Source organism: Onychomys torridus, chromosome 9, assembly GCF_903995425.1.
Source record: "Onychomys torridus chromosome 9, mOncTor1.1, whole genome shotgun sequence".
NCBI classification, from domain to species: Eukaryota; Metazoa; Chordata; class Mammalia; order Rodentia; family Cricetidae; genus Onychomys; species Onychomys torridus.
This window is the reverse complement of record NC_050451.1, coordinates 104,920,256-104,934,803: the sequence shown is the minus strand read 5'-3', so window position 1 is coordinate 104,934,803 and position 14,548 is coordinate 104,920,256. Positions and strand designations below refer to the sequence as shown.

Below are 14,548 nucleotides of genomic sequence, written 5' to 3'. Positions count from 1 at the left end.
AGCCAGTATCTTCTACTCCATCACTCAGTGCACAGCTGACTCTACTGGTGAAGCCATCAGGCATCACACACAGTGATGTCTGACTGAGCTGGTCAAAGCTACAGTGTTCCACGATCAGAAAACAAAAGCATTTCCAGCAAGCTCTGATTTATATTCTCATTAAATATTTTCTTTGATTCTTAATTAAGAAACTCAGTTTTTCTCTATTTAGGGGTAGATCAATTTAACTTAAATAAATTTTGTCTGCACTGTACCAGTTCTGACTCAAAGGGTTAGTGAACCTCTGTCTGAGAGTAGACCCTTGTCTTCTCATTAACATTCATGACCAGGAGCCCTTCTGGTTGGGCTTGTTTCAGCATCTGATGAAGCAATACTTAAAAGAAATTGGCTTGTCTGTGAAACAGATCCTCAGCAAAGCCACTGTGCAAGAGGATTGGTGGTAAAAAAAAATGATAATATTTCAACCACACAGAAGAATGCACTGTAAGCTAGCTACTTCGAGGTGGGGAGCAGGAGGGTCTAAGAATTAGAAAAGGGTTGGTGTTTCTTCACATAATCCATGAAGCAAGGGATTGACATTGTGCATCTTTGTATTTTAAATATCTGCCAAAGTCAGAACATGGGGTTGAAGAAAGGGGAGGGGGAGATGAAATGAAGGAGGGAGAAAGGAAGACCAATGCCACCTGACAAAGATCTGTCCTCCCCATGACTTTACTTAAGGGACTCTGCAGGTGCAGGTCATTGTGTTCTATATTGTACAAATCCAGGGTAACTGTGGTTTATAACCATGTTCCTTATCTTTATCCAAGTGAAATCCCTGTTCAGTTCATTTTCGTTTTCAGGCCTGTGCTTGGGGAAAGTTATTGGATTACTTTCTGATGTCTGTGATTTTTAAACTCCATACCAAGTATTCTAACCTCAAGAAGACTATGCTGCTGATGGAGCACATGTCACTGTGGTGATGACCTAGAAAACATAAAGAAGGCATTCAGCTAATTGCTTCCTATGATGGTTAGCATTATAACCCTTATGAATTATAGATAACACAATGAACAAACGAACAAGTAGCACAAGAAGTTGAATTATTATACCTCTCTCTTCTTACAGCAACATAATGGAAATGGGAACAGTGTGTGTACATGTGATGTTATATAGATATCCTTCTGTGTGCTTTGATATACAAGAGAAGACTCTACTATGAAAAGGCCTTATTTAGAAAAAACTTACTACTCTTCAATTTCTAGGGAAATATATTAAAAAGAAAGCCACTGTGGGTCAGTAAGTATTGTTTGGGATAAACAATAGGAAACAGTTAAGAACGATAGTATATAGGGATATAGAGAAATTCAATCTTTCTACTCTCCATCTCCATAGACTAGTTTACTCAATCTTCTGCCCTGTTGTTAGGTGAAATGATCATTACCAGAATATTCACTTTAGCCTCCCTAACCTGAAATGACATGTATCAATTTCAGTTAAAACTTCAATGGAGCAGAGTGGGAAAACAGGGAGGGAGATACAATGATAAATGACACCAGAGGAATAGGAAGAAGCAGAGTGCTAGAGAGGTGCCCAGAAATCCACAAAGATACCTCCACTGTAGACTACTGGCAATGGTCGAGAGAGTGCCTGAGCTGACTTGCTCTGGTGATCAGATGACCAAACACGCTGGCTGTCATGATAGAACTCTCATCCAGTGTCTGATGGAAGTGCATGCAGAGATCCATGGCCGAGCCCCAGGTGGAGCTCCAGGAGCCCCATCGGTGAGAGAGAGGAGGGACCAGAGATATTGAGACCATGATTGAAAAAAGCACAGGGACAAATAGCCAAACTAGTAGAAACACATGAACTGTGAATCAATGGCTGAGGAGCCCCCATGGAACTGGGTAGGGCCCTCCGAGTAAGGGGAACAGCTGATTACCTTGAACTGTTTGGGAGGCCCCTAGGCAGTGGAGCCAGGATATGTCCTTGTTGCATAGCCTGGCTTTTTGGAGCCTGGAGCCTATACTGGGACACTTTGTTCAGGTGTAGGTATAGGGAGCAGGGGACTAGACCTTCCTTGGCTGAGTCTACCAGGCTGGGCTGACTCCCCAGGGGAGACCTTGCCTTGGAGGAGGTGGGAATGGGGGTGAATTGGGGGGAGAGGAGGGAGGAATCTGCGGCTGATACATGAAATTAAGTTATATATACATATGTATATATATGAAACTTCAATGGACACCTCACCTCAACCTTTTTGTCTCTCTCCAAATTTTACCAAGAAATAAAAATGCTCGTCCTAGAGTACAGCTCCTTGAAGAATAGCAGGTATATAAAATGGAACCAACTAGATTTTAGCCATGTCAACCTGAGCACAAATTAGAATAGCTAGACCAAAATGAATTAAAAAACATTCTTGTTTATTCCCTCTAATTGTGTGGTTGTTACAAAACACTAGAAGGCTGAAACAAGGAATAAGATACCTCAGAAGAATATATACTGAAATAGGTATAGGCTAACTGTTAATAAACTTATGCTAGCTGGAGGGAATCAACAGTAACTATGCTGTCCACATGTGTGTGGGCATGCATATACACTCTCTGGACTCATGTGTCTCTGCCATGCAATTGATTATTCCAACCCATCCTTAATACATTATTTAGGGGATTGATAGTGAGCTCCTCAAAGAAGTCTTCCCTGGTACCTCTAAGACAATGACTCACTACTTTGTCCATATTCAAAAGCTGTCTACTCTAGGATACAGGTCAATTCGGGGCTTTTATTTTTCTTCTGGTTTGAGACAAGGTCTTATGTAGTTCAGGCTGGCCTTGAATTTCTGATCTCCTGTCCTCATCTGTTCACTTGGCATTACAGATGTGCACTAGCATGCCCAGTCAAACTGTCTTAATAATAAAATTAAACCTTTACACTACTCTCAAAAGGTGACCTACTGCAAGCAATGAAGATGCTTCAGTCATTGTTAGCCATCTCTCTATACACTTCACACTTAACCTGATAGTTGTCCATCTGTATAGGAAGCTTTTCAAATATAATTATACATACATGCTCTCTCACACACATACAATATCGCCCATATGACAGAAAATATGGAAGAGTCTATCACCATATGGAAAATCCCCCCCTTTTTTCTCTTCCATGTAAGTGCATTCCCTGAGAAAATTAGGCTATATATTAAAGAAGTCATTACATTATTGTCATCTCTATGGTATATAGACAAGAAATGATATTTTAAAAGGAAGCATGAACAGACTTGCACTATGAAAATACTACAACTCAGTACATAAATAATTTCTACTTTCATTCCAATGGGTATTCTGAGGGTGTTGCTATAGAATACATTCTGCATAAGAATGGAAATTACTATTCTTTTGTTTTTAGTTTGCTTTTAAAATATGTGCCTGGTGCCAAAACTTTGGACAAATGTTTATCATTAAAATACATAAATAAGAATCAGAAAGAAAAGTTCAATAATAAGCTCGAGAAGAAAATACTGAACAACAACAAACAAAAAACCTTCATAGAAAGTTAAAACTGTAAGTAAGTTTCAGGTTGAAAAATATGTCAATTCAAGAAAAATATTCTGTTTCTGAATAATCTGTGTCCCACAGGCATTTCTAGGAAAGGAGTTCAACTACCTACACTATGATAGAATCCAACTGGTTACATAAACTAAGGAAGATACAAAATAGGCCTCCATTGAGTCAGTAATGTTGTTTTTATAATCTTTTAAACTTTGGAAACATTTTGGTCAACTGAATACTGTTTCTACCTTTCCAAAATTGTGGCTAGATTCTAAGTGCACAATTATTGCAATTGTTTTGTTAAAGAAGCACCAGTAAAGTTTTGCCAGTGTCTACTCAAAACAAATAAACTAAATATTGATTTCCTACAATGCTGCTATTTATAAGACTGATGTAGGTATCAGGTTACAATCTTGGTTTCCTCCTCCTCCTTGATGGAAACTTGGCAAGGCACCTCCCCTCTGGAGGCTCCCAGATCCTCGGAAAGTTGAACTATATTTAGATGAGTAATTTTCTTTCTTTCCATTTTTTTTTTTTTGATTAAAAATACCTCTAACTCCTTTTCTCTTTTTCCTGAAAATCATTTTTACTTTCTCTCCACCATAATCAGGACAGGACAGACATGGGAGACAGAGGCATAACTAGTTTGTTGACCATGAAATGTCAGCACATATGGAAACTAGATTTGGGAGTAGAGGTAGCAGAAGTCAGTAAACAAGAAGGAGTGCTGAGTTCCAGACAGAATTCTGACTCTGCCACGTGATGGGTGTGTGATTGCATTTCAGCTTACCCCTGATGATTGGGGCGAGCATCTTACAGTGTGAAGAATGAGGCCATGTGTTGCCTCTGGTGCCTATTACCACTCTCAGAAGGCTTACTAAGTGGACCATAACCAAGTCACATGGAAGAATAAAAGCAGTGAAGACATAGACACAAATGCAAGTTGGACAGACCAAGTGATCACTGCACATAGAAATTCTATCAATATGAGTGAACACACAAGGACGGTACTCTCCTTGTTGACAATTTTACATAATCTTGCTGCTTGTTTTTGAACTTCTGAGTTATATGGCAGACAAAGGTTAGAAGTAAGGAAATAAAGTTATAAACATAGCTAAGTACCCTTGGCTGGCTTCTGTGTGCAATTTTAATGTATGCAGAGGAACAGAAATGTTGGCTTACTAACAAAGCATGTTGAGAGCAGATCTATTGAGCTCTGAAGTGAGTAGACACCAGCTGACTTCTAATTTTTATCCCTAAAGAAAAATATCTACCCAGATAATTATCTGCCAAAGAATACAATTTCTGTATGTGGTAACATATATTACTTGTCTTTCAGATAATTAGGTTAATGGGACTTCAAGCAAAACTTGATAGAAAGTTATGAAAAAATTCAAATGTACATTCATGGTTACATTCCCACCAGTAACTATTTACAATTATATACAATAGTATCCTCTAAGTATTACCCAGAATATAATTAGCAAATGAGAAAATTATTCAGCCATACTAGTATGTGGTATTGTGCTAAGTTTCAAATTCCTACAGAATCACAATGATTGGGTGGTGGTGGGAAAGAAAAAAAGGAAAGAAGACATTTCTAAATGACACAGAAGCCACAATAAGGGACTATGCTGCTCTGTGACCAACGCCAGTCTCTATATGTACTATGGATTGGATCACATATACTACATGCAAGTGAACTTGGTATTATCCTTAATGAGCAAAGGAATCAATGTTTTCAGATACAAATTAAATGGGAGTTTCTTTCTTATTGAAAAATATAGCTAACAAAGACAAGTAAATTATAAATGTGAAGGCTAGACTTCTGAGAAAGTGGACCATGGGCAGAATCATTAATGGAATGTTTTGGATACCAGACTTCAGTGATAATGCAAAAGGACTCACAAAATTTCTAAGATGTTCATAGGAACATTGATTTTATGGGAGAAAATAAAACCCATAAGGTAACATTCCACCGCTTATCCCAGATAGATAGTTTTTCTGTGGTCACAACCACTTAGAGTCACCAGGAAATGTCTTGTGGGAGTGACTTTTCTTTAAAAAGTGAGGGAGAGAAGGACAGCATAGGAGGAGAAGGGGGGGTTAAAGACCTGGGATATTGCTCAGAGGCACATGTACTTGCCTAGTATGCACTATGCCCAGAGTTTCACTCAATGTCCTGTCTTTGGTGAAGGTTTACTGGTGGGGTCACCTTTATGGTCTAAGAAGATAGATCATACAATTATATAACATAATAGCCTGAAGGAAAGGTAGAAATTATTACTGTAACTACCTTGTACATATACTTTTCTTTGGCGGGGGGGGGGGGGGGGACTGAGGATCAAACCCAGGGCCTTGCGCTTGCAAGTTAAATCCCCAACCCCTCTGTACATAGACTTTTATACTTATTTTTAAGAATAAGCTTTCCCAGATCATACTCATCCAGATCACATTTAGGTTTTGTTTAAAATCTGGTGAAATTGCTTTAACAATATCTTGACTTCTCTCCTATGGCAATCTAATACACCTGTGACAAAAGAGAGCAACATCTACTATGTCAAATAGAATCCTGGCAAAATCAATGTACTTGTCACACTGATTGACAACAGATCTCAAAATGCATTAATACAATTTAAAACTCACCTGCCTTTAAAGTGGGCTTCTTAATTAAGACAAGTGAAATATAAGATTAATTGATATAATACCAGAAGTATCTGGCTTGGTCTAGTTGAATAGCTTTCCTTCTCTATAAAAAGAAATAGCAAGCCTTTCATGAAGCTTGTTACCATCTAATATTTTTTCTTATGAGAAATATACTATTTTCTCAGAAATATAATCCAGCATCATTTTGGAGAACAGCTTTGTAAATGCATTAGAATTAGTTTCCAAACACAAGATGAAAAGAAGCAGCAGCAGCAGCAACCACAGCTCACACCTAGCTGCTCTCTGCAATCAAAGACAAGATGTTTCAATGTGTAGTGATAAATTGGGGCCACCTAAACCAAGAGGCTCCTGAATGCCGCTGGACTTGTAATCTGTCAATCAAGGGCAACCTCCAAGTGCTCCCTCATTAGATTCAAGAGAAAAACGTTCACAGCATCACACTTAAATAAGGAGTTGCTTTCACATACAGCCATAGATAACTTTGTATGCAAAGCAAGACTGTGAAGGTGCTAGAAGAGCCTTGCAGAGAAGATGAAGCATCACCAGCATGGAAAATGTAGCATCATCATGAGTACATTCATGCACCTACCCTTTTAAAACTTGGAGAAGACATCTGAAAGGCAACAGTGTTATAAGAATAATTTAAAGCAACCATGAAACAGGCTGTTTTACTTACTACAGGGAAAACAAATGAAAAGATTGGCAAACCTTTCCTAACTGGATCTGTGGTGTGCTGACTGAAGAGGGTGAAAAAAAAATTGAATAGGCTCTTGTTGGCCTTGGGCAGCGGAACATGTCCAGGGGAGAATAAGAAAGTCTTGCACACCTGCAAGTCTGGTTCACAATGAATCATAGCATAGTTCATTCATTTCTTAGACCAGTAAGATCTATACATCATCCAAAAACATACCCTTACCTGCACTTGTATTGAAACTGTTAAAATTTTGAGGCCCAGATCAGAAAATTCAAGCTGAAATGATACTGATAATTGTCCTCACTCTTTGTGCTTTCTAACACAAAATTTATTAAAATATGGAAATAATGGTGCTTATTTATGATCTGGAAATGAAAGGAGAGTCGATAGCCTTTGTGAAATGCATCACACCTGCTGTAGAAAGTATGTAATATTAAGGTAGTAGGTAGCTATCCCAGGCTTGGCCGGGAAGTTCCAACCCCCTCTGAGGCTTCGGGAATGGTCACACCCACAAGCCGGGGCCAAGAGGGGACACTGAAGACCAAGGATGGAGAGAAGAGGGATCTCTTGGTGCCCAGACACTGGACGCTGGAGGTAGACCCAGCAGAGTTTTCCAGAGAACACCGCAGGACTGCACCATACCTTTGCCAGACCCTACAATCTACCTATCCCTTCATTTGTAAGTTACCCCACAAAATAAACCTCCCTTTTAACTACATGGAGTGGCCTTCATAATTTCACCAATACATTAATGCATAGAAAATGCTAAAATAAAGCAGTCCATGTCACTGTCATTGAGTCAAGTTTATCCTTTTAGGGATGTAGTAGTGCAAACAATTATAAATGAAAACTTCAAATGAAACTTCCCAGTGAAAAACTGAAGATGAGTTGAAGGGTAAGGAAGCGTGAATCTGGATCCCCCAAATAATGAACTGGTGCCCTTTACTCTGCTGAGCCACCTCAGGGGCAGAACACAAGCACATGACAGCTTTTTTTGTCAGATTATCTTTTCCTGTGACATTACCATAAAACACTATACTGCCAAAAATGTCCATGTCCTTCCTAAACAGAGACAAATACTATACATGTTTGAGAGGGAATGGAACCATCTCTCATGACATGTCTTTCCTGGTAGAGCAAAACCTGGTAGAGCAAAAACACAGCAGAGGCCGGGCGGTGGTGGTGCATGGCTTTCATCCCAGCACTAGGGAGGATCTCTGTGAGTTTGAGGCCATCCTGGGCTACCAAGTGAGTTCCAGGAAAAGGCTCAAAGCTACACAGGGAAACCCTGTCTTGAAAAAACAAACAAACAAACAAATACAAACAAACAAAAAAAACTAAACAAACAAACAAAAAAAAACCACAGCAGAAACAGTGAAGGGCACCCAGCTACACCTACCATCAAATTTCTTGTGCCTTGACACAAACGTGGTACGCACAAAATGACTTGTCTCTTCTACGAGGTTTTCAAACTCCAGTTTGCTCTGTTGGCTTAACTTGTCTTCCATTTCTGTGGTACAGCATGTATATTCCTGAGGACAGATGCGTAAGTGTTCCCCTGCAAACGAAAAGAAAGGAAACGTCAGCATGAAATGTCAAGGACTCTGGGTAGATTTGGGGGATTTTATTCAAATCCAGGGACCACCTGTCCCCTCTCCTCCCCAGCCATCCACCTGGAGCCACTCTGCACCTCAGCTTCCATGTGCTTACCACTCCCAAGGCCTCTGAGACTTAAGTTAAACCTGATATTTGCTCTCTGGACCCACCACATAACTGAGTGCAGGTGTGTGGAAACTCTCAATTCACCTGCTTTTTTTTTTTTTTTCTTTTTTCCTTCCTGTATTTATTTGAAATGTACCAAACAACACCAGGTGACAAGAGGGATCAGAGAGGATTAAGTATGCTTGTCTTAAGAAATGTCAACCAGGTGAACGACTCTAAGCCCTATCACCACAGTCTGTTAGGCAACAGGGACAACAGACAGACGACGGGTAGAGATGCTTATGTGTTCCTGCCAGTCTGTCTGTAGGAATGCAGAGGCGAAAGGGCAAGTGTTTTTAATGGCTTTCTGCTGTGCCACACATTCTCCAGTTGACATTTCTCGTCAGATAGAAACTGTCCTGGGAGGAGGAGGCCACTGATAAGTTTAACTAATTCTGGTATCATACTGAAATGTAGATTAAAGGGAGAAAATCTTGTGTTAATGCAGCCGATTTGATGCTGGGCCACTTCCTTTGACAACATTACTTTCGTTAGTGCAAGGAGGAGCCGATCTTTTGCTGCATGAAATGTGAATGTCCAATGAAATCGGCTCAGATAGGGTCAAAAGTGTTTATCAGAGTGTCTAGAAGGAGGAAGAAAAATCAAATGAACATCCTGCTCCCTAAAACTAAAATTCACTCTCTGACATTCACTCTCTGAAACCAAAGGAAAGAGCACTCAGCGCTATGACTAGTAAGTTCACATATAATGTTTAACAGGACAAATAAAAGTTCCTTGCGGCCCAGGGTGACATGCAGAATATCTCACATACCTACAAGCAGTTTGATACTTTAGGTCATTCTGAAAACACAACCAGGATGACAAGTTTCCATTATTAAAGGTAGAACTTATGTGACTTCTAAGATGGTATGAGACTATTAAAATCACACAAATTTTTATAACAAAAACAAAAACCCATTGTCCTTGAGAGTAAGAAATATCCAGTTCAGGTTCATCATTCATCAAGGTGGGAGCAGAATTTGATAGAAAGATATATATTGTGCCACATCACTTTTACACTTGCAGTATGCTTTAATTATTCAATAATACACTTTGAAAGTCAATTCTGAAAAAGTAGCAGTTCTGAGGATTTGCGGGAAGAAGGGGTGGGGTTAGATAAGGAGATAGAAAATCAAGTTTTCCATGTTCTTCAAAAATCAGTCTGGTTCCCATATTCTCCTGCTGCCCCAAAAGCACCTCCCAGAACTCTGAACCCAGACGAGATGACTGAGGCCATGCAAAATAGAGCAGGTAAGACCACTGCATTTATCTTATCTGAGCACAGATAACAATGTCACTGTGCCACTAGGAAAGGACCTAACTCTCCTATACTCGTCTCTAGTTCTACCTTCTCCTTGCATGTTTGTCAATCACCATTTCTATGGTTTACCCAGCAAGGATCCAAGCTGAAGAAACTGAGCTGACCTTTGAGGCATATCTCTATTAGATTTAATACTCCAATAAGGAACTAAGAGAGGCACATTCATACAGCAAGCTACAGGCCTAAGCACACATGTGTGCAAACACATGCAGGTACACACGCACATGTACACACATATGCAAAAACACAAAAATATGAGGATCTTAGAAAAATTTCATTTGTTCTGACATCATATTTGGGTAGGGGTACATTACTAATCTTCATTCATGGCCTCTATGCCAAATCCAGTCCCACCCCCATTTCTATGGATCTTGTGAGTTTAGCTGGGAAAGTATCAAAGAATAATAGTTTGTGTTATGATGAAGTCTTCTAAAATTCCAATTCAAGTATCAGGAGATAAAATGCCAACAACACACCCCAGCTTATGAAGTTATCTACATAGCTTCATAGACTCTATCAACATGTAATTCTATGGATGTGGTTATGATAGAGACACCACAGCCTGCAATAATAAATTATTTCATTTTCTGTGACCATTCTCAAAGCTATTTATACATATGAAGAAAGTAGATCTAATACAGACTATGGAAACATTTCTCAGCTTGAGTAATTTGAGCACTGCGAAACATTTAATAAATTAACAGTAATTTCAGTTAGAAGTTAGGAAGGAAGAAAAGGTGGTCTTTAGGGATTTCCCAATCACAATCCTTCATCTGCGTGCCTTAGATTCTCTATAACATATGTGCTATATAATTAGGTATGTCATTTATCTCACCTGGAGAGTAGCTAGGCATATCAGGTCTTACTAGTGATAATCGGCACTGGGGGCCACAGGTAAAGAAAATGCACAGCTAAAATTTTAAGTGTGCACATGCTCATCAATCACTGATTGATCGATTGTATGGGAGAATGGCTATGATAGGTTCATGGTCACAAGACCTGACACAAGCACAGGCAAGAGAGACGGCATAAGATGACATTTCCTGGAAGTTGAGGTCACACCAGTGAATTCTTTTTCTGGTCCTCAAAATTTTTAAGTAAATAAGCAAATATTTAGATGCAGAAGAAGGGATCTCCAATAAGAAACTGCAAAATGAACTCAAGGACATAAAATAAGATCTTAAGTTGTCCTCTGTATTCCAAGAAATAAAAGATGAGGTTGTTCCTCCCTCTATGTGTCCCCTTCAATTATGTCAAGCTGGACAATATCCTTTCCCCACAGCCTGCCCAGATGTTCCCTTCCACCCCAACATGGTGTGGCGACAGCAGAAATCGGATTCTACCAAATCCCACTCCCTCCAAACATGGCCTGGGTCTGAAAACTGTCAAATTGAGACTTGGGAAGTGGCTTGGTGGTTAAGGGCAGCAGACAGCAGGGCCTCATTAGCCGAGTGAGGCAGTCTCTGCAGCTCTACTACCATACACTCACTGACCTCACAGGTGACAACCTGGGGACCTCAGAGGAGGAATCCCAAACAAGCAACAGAAACGCCTTGCCTGGAAGGAATAGCAGCACAGACTCCAGCCCACCACATTTTAGGGTTTTCTAGAAATTGAGAATCCTAAGGAATATTTCTATCCAGGCCCTTGCTAGGTGGCAGGATAGTAGAAGCTAAAAAGTTTGATGATGGCAATATGTTACAAAGTACTTGTATTCCTAGACCTCCAAGAGCTGTCTGGTGGAATGGTAGCATTTGTTTTGGATTTGGCCATCTTCAAACTCTCTCACCGTCTGCCTCTTGAAATCTAGTGAATTTAAATGTATGTTAGAGAGGCATGGATGCCTACCATTTGGTGTATCTTCACATATAAATAATCACTTTGATTTCCAGGGCAAACTGTGTAAGGATACAGATGAAGGGATGCAAGACACTGTAGAAGAAGTTAAGGATTATCAAGAGTTTGTCATAGGGGAAATAGTTTGCACTGGAGTTAACATACTTGGACTGATTAGTCTTCTAAAATCCCTGCATATGACAAGCAAAAGAAATCAGCACTTTAAAAAATGATTGGTTACAATTTACTTCCATGAATTTAAATATACATCAAAATGAGTACTTTTTGAAAAACTTTCACAGTAAAGATTTATTATAAATGATCCTTTCATATCTTTAAAGGCAGCTACTGTTTATGGTCATTGATCAACATAATGCAGATGTTTATTTTTCCTACAAGTGTGAGAAAACTAAATTCATATTCTACTTTGGAGGGTCTTATTCCAACAACGTCTACTGCTGCTATTTGATGTTAGAGCTTCCAATGCGAATTCATGAGTTTCTAAAATATCACAAAGAAATTTATAAAAATAACCTTTTTGAAATGCAATCAAGAAGTTGGTTGTTTAATTAATTCCCAGAATTACACAGGGAGAGTCTCCAACACACTACCATGGATAATGCACATAAACTGCCATACACCTATTGTCTCTATAGTGTGGCTGATTTTCACAAATCAGAGAGCCTTACTGTGCAGGATTGACAATGATAACAGAAGAAATTCTGTCAGCGTGATCAAGGAACAAGACACAGGGAACATGGGAGTGAGCCGTGATATCTGACTCTGGCTCTCCATGGCATGAACTTGTTACATTGCTAATAAACTGGTCAATTTAAAATATAAGCATTTTCTCCTTGTCTTAAATGTATATAACCTATTGATTATTGCAATCAAAACTTAAAACATATAAAAATACTACCTAAACACAAGATACTGTAGAATTTAAATAGATAGCTGTCATGAAACACTCATATATGAATATCTCATAGTATCAATAATAAACCATAATACTGTGATTCTATGAGACAAATTATATTAATTAATAAGTAACTCTGTAAACAAGCCAACTGATATCAAAGCTCACTGGAGCATAATAACAAACTTACAATGATGCAATGTAATATTTTAAATCTATAAGGGAATGTTGATGTCTGTAGGAAACAGCAAAAAGCACGTGTTGGAGGTAGATTATACTTTCACATTATGATATATTATATTCCATCCCATGGCATTAAATCTTTGCATAGCAGAGTTTTCCATTACATTTTAGTTCAGAAATAGCTAAAGGAAATTATATTGGAGCATAAATGAGCATGGCAGCATCCATTTCACCCTCGAGTGAGAAGTTTCTGTGTTAAGTTTTTTTAATTACTAAACAATGATCAGTAATAACCAAAGGAAATTATTTTTATAATGTATTGTGATTTAAATGGCTGCTGAGTACATTAGAGTGTTCACATTGTATTTGAACAGGATAATAAAAAATGTTTCATATTTCTCTGACCTACAATGTCATGGACAGATTATTGAGATATTGGAATAGTTATGTAGGTGTGGCTAGACTATAGCACTTGGCAATTAAACAAGGAGCTAGGAGCTGACATAAGGCATTTTGAGGATGCAATTAAAATCTGTAACCAGTTGGCCTTAAGAAGGACATTATGATTAATGATGTAAGAATCTTAACCTATCCTTAGAAAAGATATCAGAGACAACTGAAGCATCATTGAGAATTTTTTTCCCTCAAGTTTACAGCCTCATCTCTTACCTTAGTCTTCAGAATGTCATGTTGCCCTGCCACCTTTGAGCTTGCTAACCTGAGTCCATTTCTTGTGATAGAATCCTTCAAAGTAACCCCAAGGCATACTTATGTGCAGGTTTTACATATGTGTACACATACACATGTTGTGTTAGACAGTGATTTTTCTAAAGAGCTCTCATACAAACACAGAGGGTTCTGTAACAAGAGCATTAGGAACCTCAGTCTAATTCACATTACCTCAGTTTCCCACAGTGGTGCTCCTTCCAATTGCATAGAATTATTATAAAGGTAACCCAAGGTTTAGGAACATTGAAGTTACTTTTTCCCCTTTCAGTGACAATCCATAGTGATATCTGAGGGATTAAGGTAAAGTCATGCTGTGTTATCAAATATTACCCATTAGCTCCACAGATCATTTTGTGGTATTTTACTTAAAAGCAATATGCATGCCAATGTCATTTCCAAATTGCCCAAATTCCCGTAGTAAATATTTTCAATGTGATTGATTTCTAGCAACCAAAACGATGTTTGCAGATGTCAGTTTAGGAGGGGCTGTGCAGTAGCATCTGTTATAGAACAAGTCCTCCTTCAGATCCAGCAGGCATGGGAAATATGACTAGCAGTAGAAAAGTCAGAAAAAAAATGAGTTATGTGTTTCCCTACTTCTGTTTTAATGTGATTTACTTAATATTGTATACAATATAATTGTTTTTGTTTCATTTTGGTGTCGTGTTGGTTTTGCGTATTTGAAATCGAGTTTCATTATATTGTACCGACTGCCTTTTCTCATTACATAGCTATGCAGACTAGGCCAGTCTCCATCATTCCATTCCTCTGCCTCTGCTTTCTATGGGTAGTTTTAGTAATCCCTATGATTAGTGATAATTTCACCAAATAATTGGCGATCTGACATCTCAGTCGTCAGACCATCAAGCACTGCTGACTCCCTTTCTCGCTGTGTCGTGTTCTTGGTCCACTCTGACCAG

The 14,548-nt window shown here is 38.8% G+C and overlaps 1 protein-coding gene across 2 annotated transcripts in view; it reads right to left on the bottom strand.

The window, feature by feature from the left end:
* Positions 1-14,548, bottom strand: part of Gpc6 (glypican 6) — a 1,076,942-nt gene that overhangs the window by 797,140 nt on the left and 265,254 nt on the right. For both annotated transcript variants that reach the window (XM_036199808.1, XM_036199809.1), the window contains exon 2: positions 8,282-8,440. In XM_036199808.1, coding sequence (XP_036055701.1) covers positions 8,282-8,440 — 159 coding nt within the window. The remainder of the gene's footprint in view (positions 1-8,281; positions 8,441-14,548) is intronic.